Raw genomic sequence first — 23,210 nt, 5'->3', positions numbered from 1 at the left:
AACATATTAGACTTCAACCAAATGCTTATACCTGGAATGATATAATTACATCACAAATTATAAAAAGGTTTTAAGAGATATTTACCCATTGTGGTCATCGGCGGTGTATTCAACCTTGCGGATGGAACCATCAGGCTGCAGCAGAGAGTACTCTCCCTTCACGACATCTCCATCACGGGTCTCGTGCTGAGACTTGTGGTCACCAGTATGAGGGTCCTCCACGGAGTACGAGAACTCGTACTTAGCAGGAGCCTTCAACAAAAACATTTTACAATCTTAAAAACACGTTGTATTAAGTTAACATTAAAATTTTAATTAATTAGTATGTTGTAAATAACATTACGTGTTGCAACTTTTCATTACATACATCTACAATAAATTCACAACGCAATAACTGTCTTAATTTTGAAGAAAACAGTGATACTTAAACTAATGACTAACAATGCTAATTTAGACATTTAATATATCATGTAGATGAAACAATTAGTATTTTTTCACGAAACTTATTTAATTGTTACTCAAAGTCAATTTGGCAGATGCAGGGCAATTGCTACGTAAATGTTGATCAATTTTAATCTAATGATGTTTTTGATAAATAGACGTTAATACCAATCACAGCTTGATAGATTGCTGTGCACATGTTACAAAACTCTTTAGTCTTGTAATAACTAGGGGCTTACACAATAAATATTTAATTGGGTTGTATCAATTGATCACAGAATTTTAATTGTAATTGTAATGTAGGTACCTTTCACTTGCTTTGTGTATGGATTGGCTACGCGCTACGCTTGTTCGAGATATTTCCTTGACTTTGACCCAGTGGAAACATGAGGTACTAGGCTTCCGTAGACTCGAGTTTATAACCTCATTAATTAATTACCCAATGATGATGAACACGTTAGATGAGGTCGCGGTCGCGTAGCGCATACAGGTAGGTGATATTCAATATAATATTCGTAAAATATATGAAGATAAGTTACTCGAAATTTTACATTATAGCACTAAATTAACTGAGTGTACAAACAAAAAATAAACAGTCAACACTTAAACAAAATTAATAACGTAATTTAATCGCCATTGAAATACAATATGCCGCTGAAAAACGATGTGGTTGTTAATGTTAAACTTTTAAATTAAAATATCTTTTTATGGGAAAATGCAATAAAGTACCTCGTTAACACATTCTCGCGAAACCGTTTAAGGAAACGGAATCGAATTATATGTATGGCTGATTTTAAAATAAGAACAGTTAATAAAATCGTGCGCATCTGTACGTAAGTATATGATTAAAATAAAACGAATGTAATTGTTTAGTTGCTAGACGGAACTGACGTAATAAGATATCTAAAATGAACTAGATGCTTATGTGATTCGAAATGCAAATCTAATTAAATCCATACAATATAACTAGATCGGTGGTAAATTGAATCGTGTCGTATTGAGAATGATGAATATGATTGAAGAAAAGAGAATTAGTGCTACATGGCTAACCGAAATTTTTCATTTCCCTGAAAGAGGTGTGCTCTTTCAAGGAAATGAAAAATTAGTCACCAGTTTAACTTTTTTTTTTTTTTAATTAATATTTCGGTCATAGAGACCTATTTCCTAGACTAACGTTTGACAATAGAGTAAAAGCAAAGTAAAGTACTTACGTGCTGCTCAACTTGTTCACTATGTCCAATGGCCACAGGTTGGAGATGCTGCACAACAGGCGCATGATGGATAGCTGCCGGAGCCACATGCTGAACCAAAGGAGCAGCATGAACAATAGGACCACTATGCTGAAGATACGAAGCCTGTTCAATCAACGGAGCATGGTGTAAGATAGGCCCGCCATGTTCTAGAACAGGAGTGAAGTGTTGTTGCTGTCCCAGCTGGTGCGAAGGCTCATCGTGACGAACTATGCTCTGCGATGACACCGCCTGGCCGTGCCCTTCGTCAATCAAACCCGCTTGGCACAGAGCTAGCAAGGCACTGACAATTGCGACCTGGGAATAAAAAGCCATTATTATTATTGCTTTTGAAGAACTTTCTTTTTTATTTTTATAAATAAGAGATGTGTCCTCACTTTGAAGTACATGTTGATGTTGTACTGAAGCTTGGTACTCGATTGATAAGGATGCTGGCAGGGTTGAAGTTTTTATACGTGAGGAAGCAGCCGCGCGGGCCCTTGTCACCCGATACAGAGAAACCGGCCGACCCAACACATGACACCGCCACACACGATCACCTTTACACCTTAATTACGTCATCGAATTTTTCATTTTTGTTCAAGGTTAGGTTAAAGCTGTTTTCATAAGCTCGTTCTTACTGAAGATTCATTTCTTCTATCTTGCTTTGTAGAAAACTTTATAGGTATTCATTTTCTTAATTTGCATCCCACGATTTCGAACAAATGTAAAAAATGGCATCATCTTAATTATATACAAGAAATTGATGAGTTGCTGATCGCAATGTTTATATTTGCGTTCATTAGTGTAATAATAAGATACTTTATTAGATGGAATGCAATATCTCAAAATGTTTATGTTTCTTGAAAGCATCGATAACTTTTTTGCAGACGCTCGTATATTTATGCGTATACAGAGTAGTTTCAAGTCTTAGAAGTATATTTAAAAGCCTACACCTCTAGTAGTGTGTCTATAATCACGGTAACCTTTCAATACAATTTACGCATTTTATGAGAGCTGCGTGTCTAATCCGGTTAGCGTATCGTATTTTTATCAATGTTGCATCAACTGCCTATATAACGTACATGACTTGCATATTTTAATTAACATTGCATGGCGTTTGAATGAAAGTATTTTCTTTAAAAATTCTAACAAAAGGTAGGTTTAATATAGAACTTTCTTATTATTAAACTTGACTGAAAACTTTGTTCATCATTTCTGACCAGATGTTGATAAACTTCTTGACAAAATACTTAATACTTTTTCGTGTAAATGAGGTTAACAAGCACAATTTAGAAACGCTCTTCAGGCACTAACGAGCATTAATCAGGCTGTCTATTAGCCGTAAACAAAAGGCTAATAAAGATAATCGCACATAAATAATTCAACAGCTAGCAGTGTAAACAAGTCCGTAGTATCGGCCGGTAAGAAAGTAGCGCTCTGGGTTGCACCGACTGATCCAGTAAACTCTTACGCAACGTTAGGCCGAAAACACACCAAGCTTTATAATGACGCTTTCGATTTCTGTTGTGCTATGTGTCATGTGTATATGGTACTTTTCTAAATTAAAAGCAGCAAAGCATTGTTTTTCTTTTTGGTGTAATACAGATATTGAAAAGTAAAAAAAAGTATGGTTGTACTCAAATATATTCTAGCTAATTTCTCAATTAAACCTTAATATTATGTAAAATAATATTTACAGTAATACGCACAGTGACAAAGTGCATACCTAGTAAAGAATGACTAACATAGATTTAAGTTTTTATTTACTAACATATATATGCTAGTTTTTAAGGTCATTCTTCTATGGGCCATTGATGTCCGAAAATAAAGTTTTAAATAAAATACTTATGACAATGTGTTTAAACTATAAGTTAGTACTTTATGTTTAAGTGGGTATTACTGTAAAAATAATGTAATCTTATACATATTCTTTTTGTTTAAGCTTTATACGCTCTCAGTGTACTCTCCGCACTAGGACCGGTGTAGCGAGTCGTCGCAAGCGCACCACATATTTCCCCGATCGGCTCGCATCACGATCGTGACTCCGCGCGATGCTCGCAGCTTTCTGTGAAGGTCACTCGCATCATCTCTCATACGCGAAACCTTTACATATCGCCACCATATTTTACATAAAGTAACATTTTCGAGTGTAAATTTTAAAACTTGTCATGAAACGAAACGATAAGACGGCGAAGCTTATTAATGATGTGACTGTTGTGCAATAGGATTTAATATTTAACAGTTACGCATCACTAAATCATTATCGTTTATGTTATTCTGTTATGCAAATAAGGGAAATTATTTTGTGTTGGAGTAATTTCTCGATTTATCTGGTCATAAAGTCGTGTTTATGAAGATTCATTTTGTGAGCAATATGATTAAATAGTTCTCGAAATTGGATGTTACGGTAGTTTTGTCGTATTAGCTTCAGTTTGTGAGTTAGGAGTGCTAAGTATTATAATGTCATTTGTGTATTATAATATCATTATTGTTAAGTGTATCGCTAGTCTGATTCCCACGATACTGATACTAACATGCATAAATTCGTCCTACATGTGATTGATGTGTTAGACTACCTAGGCTAGAATCTCTAATGTAAATCTGAAATCTTGGAGCAATCTATGTAATTTACGCGAACATAATAGAGATTTATCAAACATGATGAGTGTAATGACCTTGCAGTAAGAACCATGACGGATCATATCAATACTATTCAAACTTGGAATGTAGGTACTTAAAGTATATAAATATCACGCAACTACATATACACACATGCGTTGAAAATAACTCCAATGTCATTGTTACCTTAATTCGCCAATTAACAGTACTTGATCAAGGCAAAAACAAGGTAATTTGGTTCAGATTTTTGTTTTCCTGTACACAAAAACTGTTTTAGTAAAAATGCTTGACGATTTCACCGAACTGCGATTACCTATAGCAGCTTCGGTCATGCGTGCCATAAGATCTCCATATAAGCGTATAATGTCAGTAAATGTTCGATAATTACGATATAAGTTGGTGTATTGTGATGAGCAACTCAAAGGGTGGATGTTTCGCAACCCGCATCAATCAAGATGTTAAAACATATGACACTCGATAATCCTCTACAATTACTCGTATGTTTCATTTTGCATATCGTTATAAAGATTTTGTAAGATCATATTAAACTCATCCCAATGAATTAAATTAATAAACTTATTGACATTTAGAAATTTTGATGAGGTTATAAATTAGAGGAGGTGTACTTCATGTCAAAAGTTTCGTATACTTTGAACTACCTATACCTACATAATAAAAGTAAATATTTACCTATCGGGTATTTATGATAGACGAGCGCTACGAGCCTGTATTTAATTAATTCTGTATAACAGGACGGAACTCTAAAAATAATATATTCAATTATTCACAATGAATAATTTTGGTTCATGAACATCACTGATGATATTTTGGGTTCCACTTTCTTGAGTTTCACCTTATTCGTAAGAACATAAATCTGACGTCGATTTTAAGCTTTAAATCGCGATTGCCACATCAAATAATTTGCCGCAATTACTGATCAATGATTTAAGGTAAACAGTTTACCAGCTGTTAAAAATTTACGTTAATAAGCCACAACACCTACGCTTCGTCGCACTTCTGTCACATCGCAGTACGCAATAAAAGTACTTATATTCAATTCTAATGTAGTCAGTCGATATCTGTGTGATCTCAATTGCTAAATGTTTGAATATTAAATAGGTAATATAGGGTTTACCGCGGACTACCTGCGTTGTGTTGCGCGGTACGCGGGTCCTTACTTTAGTTCCGCCAGTACATTTGCTTTCACTCCATATTTTGGTTCGGACATTGTATGGTAATGCTGTGATATGCAATTTGGATGAGATCTCATATCTTCTCACGCTCCACTGGACTTGTTCTGCAATTAACACTTTCAGCCCAATGCATGCACTATCGCAATGTGTTGTTTCGTCTATCACCGTTTACGGCTAGGCTAATTGTTATTTCAGATTGCGTTCGAATTGAGCAACTGAAGAACGAACATTGTACATCAAAATATTTTTGTGTTTTACGATCTACTTATTCATTATACTTAATTTATTTTTCAATTATTTTCACTTACGCAAATGTGTTGTGAAAGTCTATGAATTACTTATTTTGCGATGTAAAATTGACTAAGATGTTTTTTTATTAATTGTATTAACATTCGCAATATTATTCGGAGAGCTATCTAGATGTTTTGGAGTGGTACATATTTATTATACGGCTACGCTGCTTTAATTCAGTTGCATATTATATGCGCAGTCAAGACAGACCGCTAATGTAGGTATTAGTAATATGCTGTTGGTTTTAAGTTATTAATATCCGTAATAGCTTTCATATCAGACCACATCATTAAATTGTAAATGAATTCAAGTTTGACAACTAAATAATTAATTAAAAAAAAACCGGCCAAGTGCGAGTCGGACTCGTGCACGAAGGGTTCCGTAAATTACAGTTAAATCAACCTATCTCAAAAACTATAAGAGATACTTTGATCAAACCAAAAATCGTTGAAAGAGTTAATTAGCATGCATCACCTCTATTTTTTAGAATTTTATACCCCGTAGTTATAAAATAGAGGGGGACATACTTTTACGACTTTGAGAGCTGATATCTCAAAAACCGTTCACTTTAAGAAAAATGTTTTTTAGAAAACTTTATATCATTTTAAAAGACCTTTCCATTGATACCCCACACGGGTATGTACATCGAAAAAAAAAATTTCATCCCTCAGTTACATGTATGGGGGGCCCCACCCCCAATTCTTTTTTTTACTATTTAGTGTCATATTTTTGTAGCGGTTCATACAACACATATTCCCATCAAATTTCATCACTGTAGTACTTATAGTTTCCGAGTAAATCGGCTGTGACAGACGGACAGACGGACAGACGGACATGACGAAACTATAAGGGTTCCGTTTTTGCCATTTTGGCTACGGAACCCTAAAAAGGATCAATATTTCATGCATATGTCCTACGATATTAATAAGCTATCACAAATAGCCTAAGTATGTCGTAACGTTAACTTCCTGTGAATAATATAATTTTCGACATCGTCATCCGATGTGGCTAAAAAGGTGACTAGATAAACCAGTTCGTCTATGTATGAATCTTCATTCATGTCAAATCATATTCGTAAGCCTGATCCACAAATAAGTACCCGTTAAAACTAACTCATTAATATGCATAGGTCAGTACCAAAATAGGAACTCAATGAACTGCTTTCGCGTTAACGTAAACCGCATTAATATCTCAGATGGCGGATCAGAGGTCAGATCTACTCACAATGTCAATATCGTTTTGCAATAATAAAGTTATGTATGATAATTGTAACACAGTAATGTTTTGAAGTTTTCTGATCTATCAAAAAGTTTTCGGTGTATTATTATCGAAACTTTCATCATCATCATCTCAGCCATAGAACGTCCACTGCTGAACATAGGCCTCCCCCTTTGATCTCCACAGATACCTGTTGGAAGCGACCTGCATCCAGCGTCTTCCGGCGACCTTTATAAGGTCGTCTGTCCACCTCGTTGGTGGACGTCCTACGCTGCGCTTGCTAGTCCGTGGTCTCCACTCCAACACTTTTCGGCCCCATCTGCCATCTGCTCTGCGAGCAATATGACCTGCCCATTGCCACTTCAACTTGCTAATCCGGTGGGCTATATCGGTGACTTTGGTTCGTCTACGGATCTCCTCGTTTCGGATTCGATCACGTAGAGAAACTCCGAGCATAGCCCTCTCCATAGCTCGTTGAGCGACTTTGAGCTTTGAGATGAGGCCGATAGTGAGAGACCACGTTTCGGTGCCGTAAGTCATCACTGGTAACACACATTGGTTGAAGACTTTCGTCTTGAGGCACTGAGGTATATCGGACGAAAAGACATTGCGTAGTTTCCCGAACGCTGCCCAGCCGAGTTGGATTCGGCGGTTGACCTCTTTCTCGAAGTTGGACCTACCTAATTGGACTACTTGTCCTAGGTAGATATATGAGTCAACAACTTCGAGTACCGAGCTTCCAACAGAGACTGGGGTGGGCTGAACATGGACATTTGACATAATTTTCGTCTTGTCCATGTTCATTTTCAGGCCCACCCGTTGTGAAACTCGGTCGAGGCCATCGAGCATCATACTGAGTTCCTCCATCGACTTTGCCATGACTACGATGTCGTCGGCAAACCGAAGGTGAGTGATGTATTCGCCGTTGATGTTGATGCCAAGTCCTTGCCATTCCAGGAGCTTGAAGGCGTCTTCCATTGCGGCGGTAAACAGTTTCGGGGAGATAACGTCCCCCTGTCTTACGCCTCTTCTCAATGGAATCGGCTTCGTGCTATGCTCCTGTACTCGGACCGACATGGTGGCATCGAAACTTTATATAGATTGTATTGCGAACACGTTGATCTAATTAGCGTTTATTAGTGATTTGTACAAAATAGGAGCATCATATTACGATGAAAATATCTTATACATACATCTGGTGGGAGGTACCTTGATTTCTTATTATTATTTTATTAAAGGTCTATTAATCTTGATCCAAAGGTATGGCCCGAAAAACTAAAATACGGGTCATATTATTTGACATTTCCGATGTCATTTGTCACCAAACATTATAAATCGAGTCCCTTCGCGCCTTCATGAGTATGTTAAGCAATCAGTCTCGGTCGTCAGACGATGGATGACAGTCGTTGCAGGCAATCAGAAGATTGACGTTATAAGCATTTTATGATTTGCAGTACTTGAGCAGTAGGTATTGTACGTACCTACTACTATCTGTAACTACCTAAGTGCAGATGATGAATGTCATGATAACGGTGCTTGTCTTTTCTGGGGTCAATTAGGTAATCCTAGAAATATACAGTCTGTTATAAAACTTTTATCTCATGAAAGCTGAAAGCCATACTTATGTAAATGTACATGCATTTTTTCATTGTATGCGAAAACTTAGGAGCGCTCAGTACTTTGCTCGTTTGGTCTGCTTATGAGGCTGAAATTTCCACAGTCATGAGCTGTGTATCTAGTGGTATCTTCCAAAGAAACATGAGCATGCTAACGTGTATTACAAACACTAGTCTAGGCTCAATAAGTAATTTAACTTTATGAAGATAAACTGTGAACTTTCTGTGGTAATCGACCGATCACATTAGCGATTACAATAGTGCACAAAAACTGACACATTGGTCGTTACCATCGGTAATGAAGCAACAAGTTTTTTTCTGAAGATGCCTCTCGCAACGCACCCGGTGAAGATTGATTGATACATTCAATCACACGATTGATATTGCTTATAGTTTGCATGACAGTATTTACTAAGAAACATATTGTGAACGGGACTGAGGTCCTAAAGAAAGCCTTTTACATTATACTACTTATGTGTGATAAGTAGATATTTTGCTTAAGCGGACGCTTAGCTTGTTGATAGGAATTAGACTGAGATGTTTTGATTTCAAGTATATTTAGTCTTAACTCACCTATGAATCTGTATAATGACTTACCTATCAGTAAACATCATTATGGCGGAGAAATTAACTTCTAGTAGATTGGTACTAAGGAAATACTTTAGTTTACAGCATCTTTGACTGTGTTTTGTGATCTAATTGAATTCATTGATCTGTGATTGTTACATGGACAGTCGCTCACGGAACCGATTCTTGTAATTGTAATATTATACTGCTAATTGAACCGACAATTGAGACGCACGAAAGCTTCAATAATGTATTAGGGGTTAAAGTATGAAATTGCCGTTTTATTCTAGTAGGTTTTTGAATTGCCATAGAGTCTTCATGGTTTGAGGTTTTCGAATGGAACTTTTTTCACGTGGTTTCTGTGATGTTCTTCTTTTAAAAAATGTGAAACATTTGATTATCGATGTTCAATTGTTTTTGTTATTCAACTTAAACAAGAAAGATGGATACTGCGAAAATTTGAGTAATTTTTGAATATGAGTTCCGACGCGGGATTGAACGGCAGAAACAGCCCGCAATATCAATGCTGAGTTTGAAGAGGTGTCTGCTAAAGAACGCGCCGTGCGATTTTGGATTAAACGCTTTCGTGGTGGAAACTTCGACTTGAAGAACGAGCCATGAGAAAGACCGCCTGACAGGTGATTAACGAGAAATTAAGAGAGACGGTGAACGCCGATCCTAGTCAAACTACCCAGATACCCAGCCGAACACCGAATAATGTTGAAAAAATTTGCAGTAAAACAGCCACGACTCATGAATCGACCTTCACCGCTATTGCTCCATGACAACGCGAGGCCTCATACAGCAAAATAAACCGTTTTAACTCTTCAGGAACTGCAGTTGGAAACTATTCGTCTTCCTCCATATTCGCCAGACCTTGCTCTAACGGACGACCATTTTTTTTTTTTGTGATTTGGACAATTATCTACGTCACAAGAAGTTTCTTCCCAGGAGGCAGAACAAAATTCTTTCACACTGTTTGTGCAGTCTAGATCCTCAGAGTTCTATCGTAAAGGCATAAATGACCTTCTTATTAGATGACCGCAATGTATAGATAATAATGGCAACTATTTTGATTAAATAAGTTTGTTAAAAATTAAAAAAAAATACAATTTAGGTTTTCAGTACAAATCGGCAATTTCATACTTTAACCCCTATTATAATGTTTGTCAAACCGTTAATAAGTCACAAGTGACGTTTTGTTATAGATCTAGGTACTCTAATTAATAGTACATGTCATAATAATTTATTTACTGTTACGTATTCAATTTCACTGCAGTATTTCAATGAATTAATAAAAAAAACATTCTTATGATAGATAGAAGGTTAATTATGCAACCGTTTTGGAGGATTATCAAAAAATAATGTAGGTATAATTGTAGACCCTTTCGCCCTTTAAACATTTCTTGTCATAAATGTTGAGGTAGGTGCTGTAGAACGTAAAATAGGTAACCAACACTTCGTTAATACTTCAAAATAATTGGAAAACTGTTTACATTATCATCATATATTTATTGGTCAAAGCTAAGCTATTTACAATGTTGCCCACACCGGTCAGAAAAACTACATAGTTACTTGCAGATTACATACAACTATGACAGGCCATTCATGAGATAGATTTAGCTCTACGTACGCTTAATATTATTTACACAAGATATTACACTCTTGATCTATCTACTTGATCGGAGTATTTTAATTAATAAATTTAATCAAGGAGACAGATTTATGACCAAGTTCCAGCAGTCCTATCGTCTTTGACACTACAAAACACAATGTTTCTCCATACATTCACATAGAAGTCGTTGTCATAGATAATGTTCTATTGCATATTACTAAATATCATTAATGAGAACAGATGGAAGGCTACACAATCGACTACAAGAACACATTAACACTAATATCACAGATTGGGTAAATATTGTTCTAATGGTGGTGGATCACGGGCGGTGAGTTGTGCACGACCGCGTTGAAACTGTAAAACAAACATTACGTTTATGATAATGGCGTTTATAGAGATGTTGAGTGTTAAGCATAAGATATCCTATTTACATGGTCTGTATCACGTGAGGAAATAGCTCAGGTGTAAACAATAGAAAATGGTTCAAGTTATTTTACTCCTTGTATCAAACAGCTAGTGTCATGCATTACAACCAAATTATATTATTTTCTTACCCATTGTGGTGGTCAGCGGTGTATGTGACCTTGCGGAAAGAGCCATCAGGCTGCAGCAGAGAGTATTCTCCCTTCACGACGTCACCATCACGAGTCTCATGCTGGGACTTGTGGTCACCAGTGTGGGGGTCCTCCACGGAGTACGAGTAACCGTATTTAGGATGAGCCTGCAGTTTGTAACATAATCCATTATATTGAGGTGATTGACTAGCACGCAAAAAACGGTAGCGATCAATCAATTTTATGATAAGTTGCAGGCTCGATATAATTTCTCATAGGTCAATTGAAAGGGGCATCGTTTTTTATTAGGATTTCCTCGTTTATATAGGAGACTTACGTATTCGTCGACGTAGTGGTCCTCGTGGGCGGGGGCGGCATGTACGGCGTGGATGGCAGGGGCGGCGTGCACGGCGTGGATGGCAGGAGCCGCGTGCACGATGGGGGCAGCGTGCACGATGGGCGCAGCATGAGCGATGGGCGCAGCGTGGACAACGGGAGCGGAGTAGTGGATGGGAGTCTCATGGTGCACGGTCTGGTCGTGACGAGTGATGCTCTGAGATGACACAGCTGGAGCGTGGTGCACGTAACCAGCCTGGCACACCGCCACCAGGGCGCACGCGAGCACGATCTGATAGAGAACAATCATTTTAATCAGTTTTTTTTCCAAACTTTTAGGATATATTGTTTGTTGGCTAGGCTTCGCGAAAGTTCGCTAACTTCTATTATTGCTTTTGTTTATAAATCAAAACCCTTATTCGGAGCAGTGTAATCATTGTAAGACCACAGAATTTTCAAAGTGCTGCTAAGCTCGAAACTGGCAAATGGACAATGTAATCATAAATTGCGTCGAGCGCAATTGTCCTAAATATTATATAAGTAGCACTTAGCCTTTGAATGAAATAAAGCTTACTTTGGAGAACATTTTGCTTTAGACACAAATGCCTTGACTGGTATCGGTATGATAGTGCACTCTTTTTATATAACAAACAAAACATAAGCGGTAGCATGGAGGGGGTCTATTCCCGACGATATTCGATCGGATCACAGTAATTGCCGCATTGCCAATCTGCTCGCTTTATCGAGTGTCGCAACGTTCGATATCGCTACAATATGTAGAGAAAATGGACGATAAGTGAGAGGCTCATTGTTATCATTTTTTGCGATTGTTTTAACTAATGGGACTAGGCTACACGATCAAATTTGTTTCAGATAATTACATGGCAAATGTAGAACATGTGTTTAGATGATCCAAAATAAATTAAGTGGCTCTAATCGAAGTTGTATAACATCGCATCCACTGTTTCAACTTCATATACATTCAATATTGTGTATGCAATATTTGACTTTATGTTCTAAGTTTGAGTCACATAACTAATCCTAGAAAAAAGGTTAAATCGGAAGTTACGGGCGATGATGAAACTCGTACTTCTAATTTCGTTCATGATTGCTTCCATCCCATTGTTTTCAAGGTATTACGTTCTAACGTCTCTCACTCTCATTATTTGGTCGCAAAAAGTCTCATTTTGATCATAGGATGTTCGGTTAAGTTGACGTAATTATCGATTGTTAGAAATACATTGTTTGCATAAAGTCTCAAGACTTATGATGTAGTGTACTGGGAATATATAGTTATTAGCTATAGAAAAACACGATTTGAATAGGATCGGATGCTTCCGCAGGTTTTACGGTGCGAAGCATTGTACGCTGCGTGTGGTAAAGAGATTTTTATCGATTTATCAGAAAATTGATTTCTATAATTTTCATTGAATCAGTTGTCATGGCATGAATTTGATATAGGTCGATGTTCAAAATATCATAATTTTTTTGAATGCAGCTTCAGCTGCTTTGTCTGCTGCGGTCGGCGTTTGTATTCGTTTGTGTCATACGATATGTAACTCTTTGCTGTCCATGCTTCTATTGGTTAAGTGTGATCAAGTATATGATGGTCATGATAGGGTAAATAATAGTTTTTTTGTACCTTTAGGTTTTCGAAAGTCCATTTTCTGAATCATATCATTGAAGAAACCTTTATAAACGGGCCTATTAACCGTTTCCTACATCATACATTTATGCCCGTTCATTTCTAGATCAAAGAGACTGTTAATAAGGAAGTAGCGATTCTATTAAGGGTTCAGTGAGCACCAATAGCGTTGCTTTGTAAATAACTGCCAACATTTATCAGCGAAGGCTTCAACAGCGAAAGTGCGGTTCCTTCGCTTGTTCTACTTTATACTAATTATTCCGAGATAAAGCTTGTTATACAAATATTTTACGAGCTTTGAGTTATAAGGCAGTTACATAAAGACTGAGGGCGTTTGAAAATTGGGAATAATTCTATCCAATCCAGTTGGTATCACTTCCTGACGTGGAAACTAGGGCTTCGATCGGTGACTATGAATAATGTGTAGGTACTCGGTTTTGTCAGCGGCTAACTGGTTCGACGCTGCAATTTACAGGCTGCACTTAAGAATTTCCTTAATAGACTATCAGTATTTAAAGTTGGAGAGTGTAAAGGAATGTACGTGTTCGTAACCGTAATTAGAAGTTGGCTGCTAATCCAGTTCTGCTAGATACACATTAAGATTTACATTGATACCATTTACAAGTGTTTGAAGTATCCTGTTTTAGCAAAATATGACGGATTGTAGATTGCCGTTTGCTGTTTTCTTTATATAAATTATCGCAAGCAGTCCAATTTAAGAGAATGTTTCATTATGCACCAAATGTACTATTTTAATATAATTAGAGTAATAAAACCACTGCCATTAAAGTAACATTATTATGAAGTTAAATCTTTTATCTTAGTACAATGAACGAAAACGGTGTTACGAAAATCCCCAACATAGTCCAAAAAGGAATGAAATAACAAGCCAAGCAGACAGATACAGTATCTCATAAATGTGAAGGGCATAAGACGATGACGATCTCGATCGATAGAAATTAAAATATCGTATTTAAGAAATACTCGATCCGTTTTAGATAACAAAGGTAGATGACCGAATAAAATTAAATATTAATGTTAGCTGATTTACTGACCATCATAATCATTTGTTTATAAATTAATCAGTTCCTACGACACCACTTATTGTATTCATCGTAGAACTTAAGCAACTATGTATATACTAAAATCTAACGAAATCTTCAATGATAAAGTAATTTGATGTTCCATTAGATCTAGCTACAACGTCGAATTCACTACCTAGGTATACTAAAGATGTCATAAAAATTGCTGTGTGAATAAAAAATACTATTGTCTTAATCAAAAAGAGCAAACAAAATGCTAATACTCTTTGCGAGTGCCTCAAATATTTACAAATAATTACTTTTGTGAAACAGTCATTATAACATGCAAAGCATTGTCAGCCTCATGCGTAAGTAGTCTGTGCAACGTCTTGCATAAACTCAAATCTGGGACTCCAAATTAAAAGAGAATTCATTTTAAGGTCTTATAAAGTAGGCAGAATCACATTCATACTGTGAGATAAATGATGCATCTCTTCATTCCTTGCGAGTCTCGTTTTTTAAAGATTCAATGGCTGTCCGAAAGATTTCGATGTCGCAATTTTAATTTATAGCTTCACTTCGACGGCTTTTTGTCAGAGTCGATGTGGTGGGAATTAAGTGTTTGGTTTTTTGAGTTCTGCATAATATCTACAATGTACAACTGTACATATGTATAAGAATGTACATAGGTGTACGAGGGATATCTTACATTCTAGTTAAGTAACAACTGCTGTAGCAGGGCTTCTTTATTTTTGAAGCATTAGATTGTTCACTAGTCTCAGAGTAAATTGGACTATATTTGTCACACCAGTAAAGTTTCTTTCTCTTCATATAGAAAAATATACAAAAGACATATTTATTAATTAATTATAACAAACAACATATTTTCCCTGGAGTTTGAATCAGGGTAAAAGTAGCGCAGGCCAATTAACCTTTGGGTCACCGTAGGTCTTTTATTTATTATTACTAAAATTAACATTAATATGAAACTATGCATTTATAAAATGTTCTTTAATATTCATATAACAAAATTGATTAAATATTGATTTCCTTGATAGAACGTAGAGCCATCTGTGGGAGGTGGTAAACAACTAATGTCACGTAGTTGGTGCTGCCATCTTATAGTATATCCAAGAAACTTTACGTATATCTCTTAGATAGAAAGTTCTTCGAAGAAAAAGGTGGTGTTGGTGTCGCAGAAATAAGACACATACATTTACATTAATAACATTTTATTAAAGTTTACTTCATGGGGTCAAACAGGAATAATAACATTAAATCAACAGTCTGTTGCTTATGACTTAAAAGCTTACTAAACTAATTAACAAGAAGAGTTACAATGTAGTGCATTAATTAGTAACTTACATAATATATTTTGGAATGGTAATAAGAGGATGCTACTTCAGAATCTAAGTGTTGGTCGTTTTTCTCCGCAGTTTGGTCGGCAGGCTTCGAAGGCAGTTCTTTTGACGGCTCGATATCTTTATTTTCATCAATTACTGGTAATGCGACCTCATTATTGACTTGTTCAGTGACCGATTTTTCTGGAACAACTGAAACTATGGCTGGAACTACTTGCACTGCTTCGACTGCTTCAGGTTTCGTCAATTCAACTATTTCTGCTTTTGGTTCTGGTTCCACCATAACAACTTTATCTCCTGAGTCAATTACAAGCATTTTTGGTTCTTCATTTGTTTTACCAGCTGTAGCGTCTTTCTCTTCATTAACCAGTTTGCTCTCGTCACTTTCATTTTGTTCGCTTTTTTGATAATGATAGTTATTGCCAGGGAAGTAATGATTGATTTTAATTCCGTGTCCAATAGGGTAGAAGAATCTGGTGTGATCAGTAATCGAAACGGCGTGATCACCATGCTTGTTCACAGTTTTGCTCACTACAGCGTTGAATCTGAAAAACATAAATAAATTAGATAGTATTCAGCATTATGAGCTTGTATTCTTTAGAAGTGATTTTAGATTGCGAGATGAACTTTCGTTAAAATTCCTCATCGAATTCGTTTAGTCGAACTTAATTTAATTACGTGAAACGACATTAAATATTCATATTTTTAGCAAAATCATTGCAAAAATTTTATAAATGAGATAAAAAACGTGTTGAACAATTATGCTCACGGTCGACACCAGGGTCATGGTAAGCAGGTAGATTGTTTAATTACCCGTTGTGATCATCGGCCTGGTACTGCACCTTCCGCAGCGAGCCGTCTGACTCCACAAGGCTGTACTCGCCACGAACTCGGTCCCCATCACGTGTCTCATGATGATGCTTGTGATCACCAGTCTTCTTGTCCGACACGGAATATTCAAACTCATATTTAGGGTACGTCTGCAAATTAACATAATTGTCAACAGTCACAATTTCATTAATTAATCAAGTGTTAACAACGTTGCTAAGCACTGTGCTGTCAATATGACATTCCGTTAAGTAACTCGAGATCGATATTGGTTGGGTAATTACAAATTCTAATGAGTACAAGTACATGCATGAGCAGAAATATGAAACCGTATCAATGTCCCTTTCTCTGCATATTTCAAGTAATTTGGTCCTTGAGAAAGAAGTTTTACTTACGTAAGGCTCGTATTTGTATCCGAATGCCTGGGAGTTAGGCGGGTAGTACACTTTTACTGTTTGCCATCCATGAGGAGTTTGTAAATTGTAGTCATTCTTGTGACCATCAGAATCGTGAATTAGCACTGCTTGGCTGAATCCCATGAAGCAAATCGATAATAAAACCTGAAAGTTTTATTTTAAACGTTATTAAGGAATTAAAATAATAGATTTTACATTTACTTATAGTTCATTAATTGTAGTTATACAATCAAAGAATTTTAATTTAAATTATATTGGCTAACGTCACAATTATCATATTTTAGAGCACACTGTTATATCGAGCGGTTTTGTTACTAATACATGTTATATTTTTAGGATCACGCATTAACACTCGCGTTAATTAGACATTTAACGAAAAACGCACAATTTAAAATTATAGAAAATTTTAGATTTTTTTTTACCTTCCCGAACATATTGTGGCACTTAATTGGAACTGCCGCTAACAAAATGTAATAGCCGACTGTTGATTAGAAAGAGAAATATAAACCATTTTATACTATTCCAATACTTATTACATAAATTCGGTAAAATTGTATTATTGACATACTATTGTTTGGGTACCTTAACGTTAGAATAGAGAGGAACTGTCTCTTGACAAACAAAGTTGATCATTTTCTCCGAGCTAAAATTATATTCGATTTTTAAACGGAATTATTGCCAGCCAACTATAATTCACATCTGAATACTGGTTGAATGTAACCTGAAGATCACATGATTGTCTTTCAATATGTTTGGTGAGTGTATTTTCTCAGCGTGTCCATGTTAGTCTAGCCCGAAACTTTGCAGCTGTTATCGTATCATCACAATCTGTGAGATCAATGGAGGCATTGAGTACATATTTCTCGGTAGGTATATTTTAGTGGAGGAGAGTCGGATCATTCGATATGAATGTACCAAGTTAATTTTATTCCTATCTATGGTTACAATTCCATTTATTTTATCTTACTGTCACATCGTCACAACTTTGCAATATTCTTAGTTTTATTTCGTCCCATTTCAAGTTTATCTAACTTTCCATGCCAAATATGGCTATGGTATAAAACAAGTCTTACATTCTTTCCATTCTTAATACTTGCTTGTTTTGAGTTCCATACTTATAATACGCTGAAGTGCGCAATCTGCAAGGGATGCTGGCATAGTTGAGAGAATCGGTAGGTATATAATTCATTTTGATAATCTTTAATGACTAAGGCGATTATCACACTGCCCCGCATGATGCAGCGTGGTGCGTGGATGCGTTTTTTCCGTTGTATGGAAATATCTCCGTTTGTATGGAAAACACGCATAGTCCAACACACTGAAAATGCATCCACGCGCGTTCATGCGGAGCACGCACATACATGCGGAGAAAAACGCACCCCCGCGCGTAGGTGCGGGGCGAGCCGCAAGGTATGGCACACTGAATCCCGCAGTGCCGCGCGTGATTTTGAATGGGCGTGACGTGTATATTTGAAAATGGAACTCGATGAGAGCCGCTGTGCGTGTATTTACAAAACGCACCTACGCGCGTGAGTGCGCGAAAAACCCGCACGATGATGCAGATCTGCACTCCCGCAAGAACGCGCGTAGGTGCGTCGACACGCAAGACGCAGCGTGATGCGGGGCAGTGTGAAGATCACGAAAGAAAGACCCCAGTTGAAGTGTTTATAGGATGCTAATTTTTTGTTGTCGGTGCAAATGGGGCTAAATAACTTAATATTTAACAATCCCCAATTACTAGGTACTTATCAGTGTTTCTACCATAAATTCTTTGCTTATTGACTGTTAATTTCTACTTAGCAGGAACTATAACATTTCAGTGTTAGGTATAATTATGTATCTATAAAGTTCATGTTAAAAGTCAGCCTGTTACCTGCGCTAGCCTAAAATTAGCTCGAACATATTGCGTAGTTGACTGGCCACATAAGATACAAAAGAGCCGGGGGGCAAATTCTTGGCTCTCTGCAATGACATGGCCTTAATATTTTCTCCTTGCACTTAAAGTTAATCCTTGACCCATACGGTTGCTGCAAGCTTCTGGCCTCTTTGAGGAGACAGTTTTAAGGCTGGCTGTTTTGTTATAATAACAATGTAAATGTTTGGCCTAATTAAGTATATCCTTAACACTTGGTTTCCGTGACTTTTATTTATTTAGTGGTCATTATTAGTAGTAAGGGTGTTCCAAAAAGCCTACGTTGACTCTAAAAACATATAAAATTTCACAAAAGAGAGAGGATTTCTACGCTAGTACTATCTCACGACATCTATAAAATTCAATAGACGCGAGTAATCTTTTGTTCGGTTAAACGTAGCGACATATTATATTTGCCAGCTGATTAATAAAAAGACTAAAACGAAATTTAATGAAGATTGTGTGATATAAATCAGTTAAAATGAGTTTTGCGAGTTTTTTTTTATGTGTATAGCATTTGTATTACTACGGTTTGTAATACTCTAGGTCACACCAACTTTACAGTTGATTCATGAAAAATAACAATACCAAATTATCAACGAACTTATTCGTATATTTCTTTAAATAAATAGTTCAACATTCATTTTGGTCAACATTGCTTAGTTGGTAAGTGATTACATCTTAGTGGTGGTAGTAGTGGGCGGGAGCAGCCTTGACTACGACGGGGGCGGCAGTGGGGGCGGTGTTGTGCACGACCGCGTTGAATCCATTGTGGTCATCAGCGGAGTACTCCACGGTCCTGATGGAACCGTCAGCTTCGTGGAAGGAGTAAGAGCCCTTCACAACATCACCGTCGCGGGACTCCTGCTGGGACTTGTTGTCACCGGAGTGGCCGTCAGCAACCGAGTATGTGTACTCATACTTGGGGTAGGCGATCTCTTCCTGGTGAGCGGCGACAACCTTGGCAACAGGGGCTGCGTGGTAGGCTACGGCGGGAGCGGCGTGGTAGGCGATGGGGGCAGGAGCAGCGTGGTAGGCGACGTGGGCGGGGGCGGCGTGGTAGGCTACGGGGGCGGCGTGTACGGCGGGCTGGTCGTGACGCACGATGTTCTGGGAGGACACAGCGGCGGCAGAGGAGTAATGGGCAGGGGCGGAGTGGTAGGCGACGGCGGGAGCAGCATGGTAGGCAACGGGAGCGGCGACGGCAAGTTTAGCCACGGGAGCGGCAATGGCTAGTTTAGCCACAGGAGCCGACTCATCGTGACGCACGATGCTCTGGGAGGACACCGCGGCAGCGGAGGAGTAGTGAGCGGGAGCCGCCAGAAGACCAGCCTGGGCCACAGCCACGAAGGCGCACAGAGCTACAATCTGAAAAGTAATAAAATAGATTAGCAAAATGATTGTTTTTAATCTGTTATTACTCGAATATGCCAACTCAGTGCTAAACTTACTTTGGAGAACATTTTGGTTTATTCACTGATGTGATCAGGTTGAATGATGCCTGTAGTGACACTGGTCTACTTTTTATACTGATAAATGCTAGTATGATCAGCTGATTGTAGTAAGTAGTGGAAGTTGTCAGTCGAGTTCACGGCGACCTTGCCTTGTATGACACACATAGTTTGGCGAATCAGTCCATTCACTAAAACGTCGCGTCGCAAAGTTTAATGCTCCATAGTAGTATGCAAATAGTATAATTAATGGGACCATTATTTAATGTAATTGCATGTATTGCATGTATTGAGCGATTAATATCGTTTTTCATAATTATATTTCAAAACCGCGAATCGACCGAATAATAAAAATAAAATTACGTAGCGAAACAAAATTCGATAAACATTACTTGATCTCCTATCTGTACGTAAATATACATATTTAACTGAACCTTGATTTAGCGACAAATCTTTGATATATAGTTTTTGTGCATATCGATATTTTTTTGAATATCAATAGACTGAAAAGCTTTAAAACAATATGTCTAGTTTATTGTTGAAGTTGATTGTTGTTTATTTCTCTTAGCCAGTTCTGAAATAGATCAGAGAACGTTGTGCGTCGCGTAACTCTTTGACCTGACATAAGGTCGCCTGTAAGACTGCTTTGCAACAAATATGTGTATGTGTGTGCGGCTACAAGCTAGTGACTAGTATATAATCTAGACCTGTCAGATGAAATCTATCATTCATTCTAAGATCTCGTTCGTGAAACAACCAATCATCAAAATGTTCGCTAAAGTAAGGACATCACATTGTATTGTCCTTAAATTAAATTCCCATGTCTCAAATATTGTAACAGATATTAATGGGGAAATATGATTTACAGGTGTTAGCTCTCTGCGGTTTGGTGGCGGTGTGCCAGGCAGGTCTGCTGCCCGCCCCCGTGCACTACTCCTCCGCCGCCGCTGTCTCCTCGCAGAATATCGTGCGTCACGACCAGCCTGCCCAGCACGTGGCCGTCGCCGCCCCCGTCGCCTACCATGGTGCTCCTGCCGTCGCCTACAATGCTGCTCCTGCTCGTTACTCTTCAGCTGCTGCTGTTTCATCTCAAAACATCGTGCGTCACGACCAACCTGCCCAACAAGTAGCCGTCGCTGCCCCCGTCGCGTACCAGGCTGCTCCTGCTGTAGCTTACCATGCTGCCCCCGCTGCTGTTGCCTACCACGCCGCTCCTGTCGCCCGCGTCGAAGAGTTCAACGTAAGATAATTGGTTTTTCGGTAATGTTTATCTAATTTCTTACTTACAAACAAACTAACTTTTTGATTGTTTTCTCCAGGCTCACCCTCAGTACGAGTACAACTACTCAGTAGCTGACGGGCACACCGGCGACAACAAGTCCCAGCAGGAGTCCCGCGACGGCGACGTCGTGCGCGGCTCGTACTCCTTCCACGAGGCCGACGGCTCCGTCAGGACCGTGCAGTACTCCGCGGACGACCACAGCGGCTTCAACGCGGTGGTGCACAACTCGGCGCCCACAGCCGCGCCTGCGCACTCCGCGCCCGCTCACTACTACCACCACTGAAGCATCTCACTAGTCATGTATCGCGCTCACCAAAACCATGTTCATTAACTATTATTTATTGCAATATACGAATAAGTTCGAAATATAATATTGGTTATCTTATTTTTCTGAGTCTAATATTTTGGTAAAGACAATACTTGATTCAGTAAAATTATTTCCGACTTGCAAGCTCAAGGGGCATCCTGAGAAAATAAAAACCATTTAATCTTATCCCATCAATAAATAAAATATTATAATGAACTTAGAGCCAAGTTATAAATAGATTCAAAATTTAAACAGATGGCAGGTTTTGTATAAAAAATAAAAGTGTGTCAGATATCATACCAAACGAAATAGGTCTCAAACAAATAATTATAAATTATAGGATTGTTGTTGTGTTTATAGCGATAAGTTCTTTTGTCCATAAAAATAATTGTGAGATGCATAAGTTGGTACCTATCTACTTGGCATTAATTTGCACATGTTCAAGATAAAAAGCACCTACTTTTTTGTCCTTTTAGAAGTGTACAAGTGTGACACTAGAGTTCACTAAACGCGCTCACCATACTCAGGTCAGCTTGAAACCTTATATTGTTTTGAATTGTTTTCAGATATATACGTGTTACATTTTTACCATGCATGTCTACAACTTTCAAAAGCTGTCCCCAATTTTTCAGGGTTTCCATCAGATCACCAGATTACCACCAGATCGTGACCAGACAGATATGGGATTACCAGAGAAGTATGTTCTGTCAAATAAAATAGAATTTTGCTACTTGGTCCAAGCGAATTTCAGTAATCTGTGAACGTAGGTAGGTATATAAAAAAGATTCTAATGAATTGAGAACCTTCTCCTTTTGAGAAGTCGGTTTATTACGGCTTGAATATCAATATATTAAAAAAATAAGAGATCGATATTGTTATTTCTGTGGTGTTAAGGCAAAAGGGGATGAGTCAAAAAACACAACTTTTCACCAGGGGCTAATCAAAAAAACGCGTGTTTGTTTTGTAGTGAAAATGCAGTTTAATCAAAAGTGTATAGAAATAATTAACACAACTCTGTTTTAATTTTCATTTATTAATTTAGTCGTCTTTTATATGTACCCGAAAAATATTTTTATTTCTTAATTATTAAAATAACTGACATATCCCCTTTTTCCATAACACGGTACAAATTAAAAAAAAATCCTAGAACGACTCGTCTCTTTATTTGCTATTATTATTTACGTATATACCTCTTTTTTTGGCAGGGGGGAAATCCTCATGGACTTCCCTCCACCTGGGGTCGGTGGAGGGGGTGTGCCGAACTCTTACCGGCTAAAAACCCACCCAGTGTTGCCTTCAAT

At 37.7% G+C, this 23,210-nt stretch overlaps 4 protein-coding genes across 4 annotated transcripts; 1 reads left to right on the top strand and 3 right to left on the bottom strand.

Moving 5' to 3' along the window:
* Positions 1-10,668: 10,668 nt before the first annotated feature.
* LOC126056016 (cuticle protein 8-like) lies at positions 10,669-12,326 on the bottom strand. Its single transcript, XM_049847364.2, has 4 exons — positions 12,260-12,326; positions 11,687-11,977; positions 11,350-11,516; positions 10,669-11,149 (listed from the first exon to the last, which is right to left on the bottom strand). Exons 1-4 carry the CDS (start codon positions 12,269-12,271, stop codon positions 11,101-11,103), a joined length of 519 nt encoding a protein of 172 aa, XP_049703321.2. The 5' UTR covers positions 12,272-12,326; the 3' UTR covers positions 10,669-11,100.
* Positions 12,327-15,705: 3,379 nt separating this feature from the next.
* On the bottom strand, positions 15,706-17,429 carry LOC110375277 (uncharacterized). The gene is made up of 4 exons (XM_021333331.3): positions 17,380-17,429; positions 16,937-17,101; positions 16,527-16,693; positions 15,706-16,258 (listed from the first exon to the last, which is right to left on the bottom strand). The coding sequence occupies exons 1-4, from the start codon at positions 17,389-17,391 to the stop codon at positions 15,706-15,708; spliced, it is 897 nt and encodes a 298-aa protein (XP_021189006.3). The 5' UTR covers positions 17,392-17,429.
* A 2,056-nt stretch (positions 17,430-19,485) lies between these two features.
* On the bottom strand, positions 19,486-20,365 carry LOC110375235 (cuticle protein 8). The gene is made up of 2 exons (XM_021333284.3): positions 20,321-20,365; positions 19,486-20,237 (listed from the first exon to the last, which is right to left on the bottom strand). The coding sequence occupies exons 1-2, from the start codon at positions 20,330-20,332 to the stop codon at positions 19,551-19,553; spliced, it is 699 nt and encodes a 232-aa protein (XP_021188959.3). The 5' UTR covers positions 20,333-20,365; the 3' UTR covers positions 19,486-19,550.
* Positions 20,366-21,013: 648 nt separating this feature from the next.
* On the top strand, positions 21,014-21,939 carry LOC110375276 (cuticle protein 8). The gene is made up of 3 exons (XM_049847356.2): positions 21,014-21,100; positions 21,189-21,560; positions 21,640-21,939. Exons 1-3 carry the CDS (start codon positions 21,035-21,037, stop codon positions 21,883-21,885), a joined length of 684 nt encoding a protein of 227 aa, XP_049703313.2. The 5' UTR covers positions 21,014-21,034; the 3' UTR covers positions 21,886-21,939.
* Positions 21,940-23,210: the final 1,271 nt, after the last annotated feature.

This window comes from Helicoverpa armigera, chromosome 4 (assembly GCF_030705265.1).
Source record: "Helicoverpa armigera isolate CAAS_96S chromosome 4, ASM3070526v1, whole genome shotgun sequence".
NCBI classification, from domain to species: Eukaryota; Metazoa; Arthropoda; class Insecta; order Lepidoptera; family Noctuidae; genus Helicoverpa; species Helicoverpa armigera.
The sequence above is the reverse complement of the archived record's forward strand: the minus strand, read 5'-3'. Positions and strand labels throughout refer to the sequence as shown.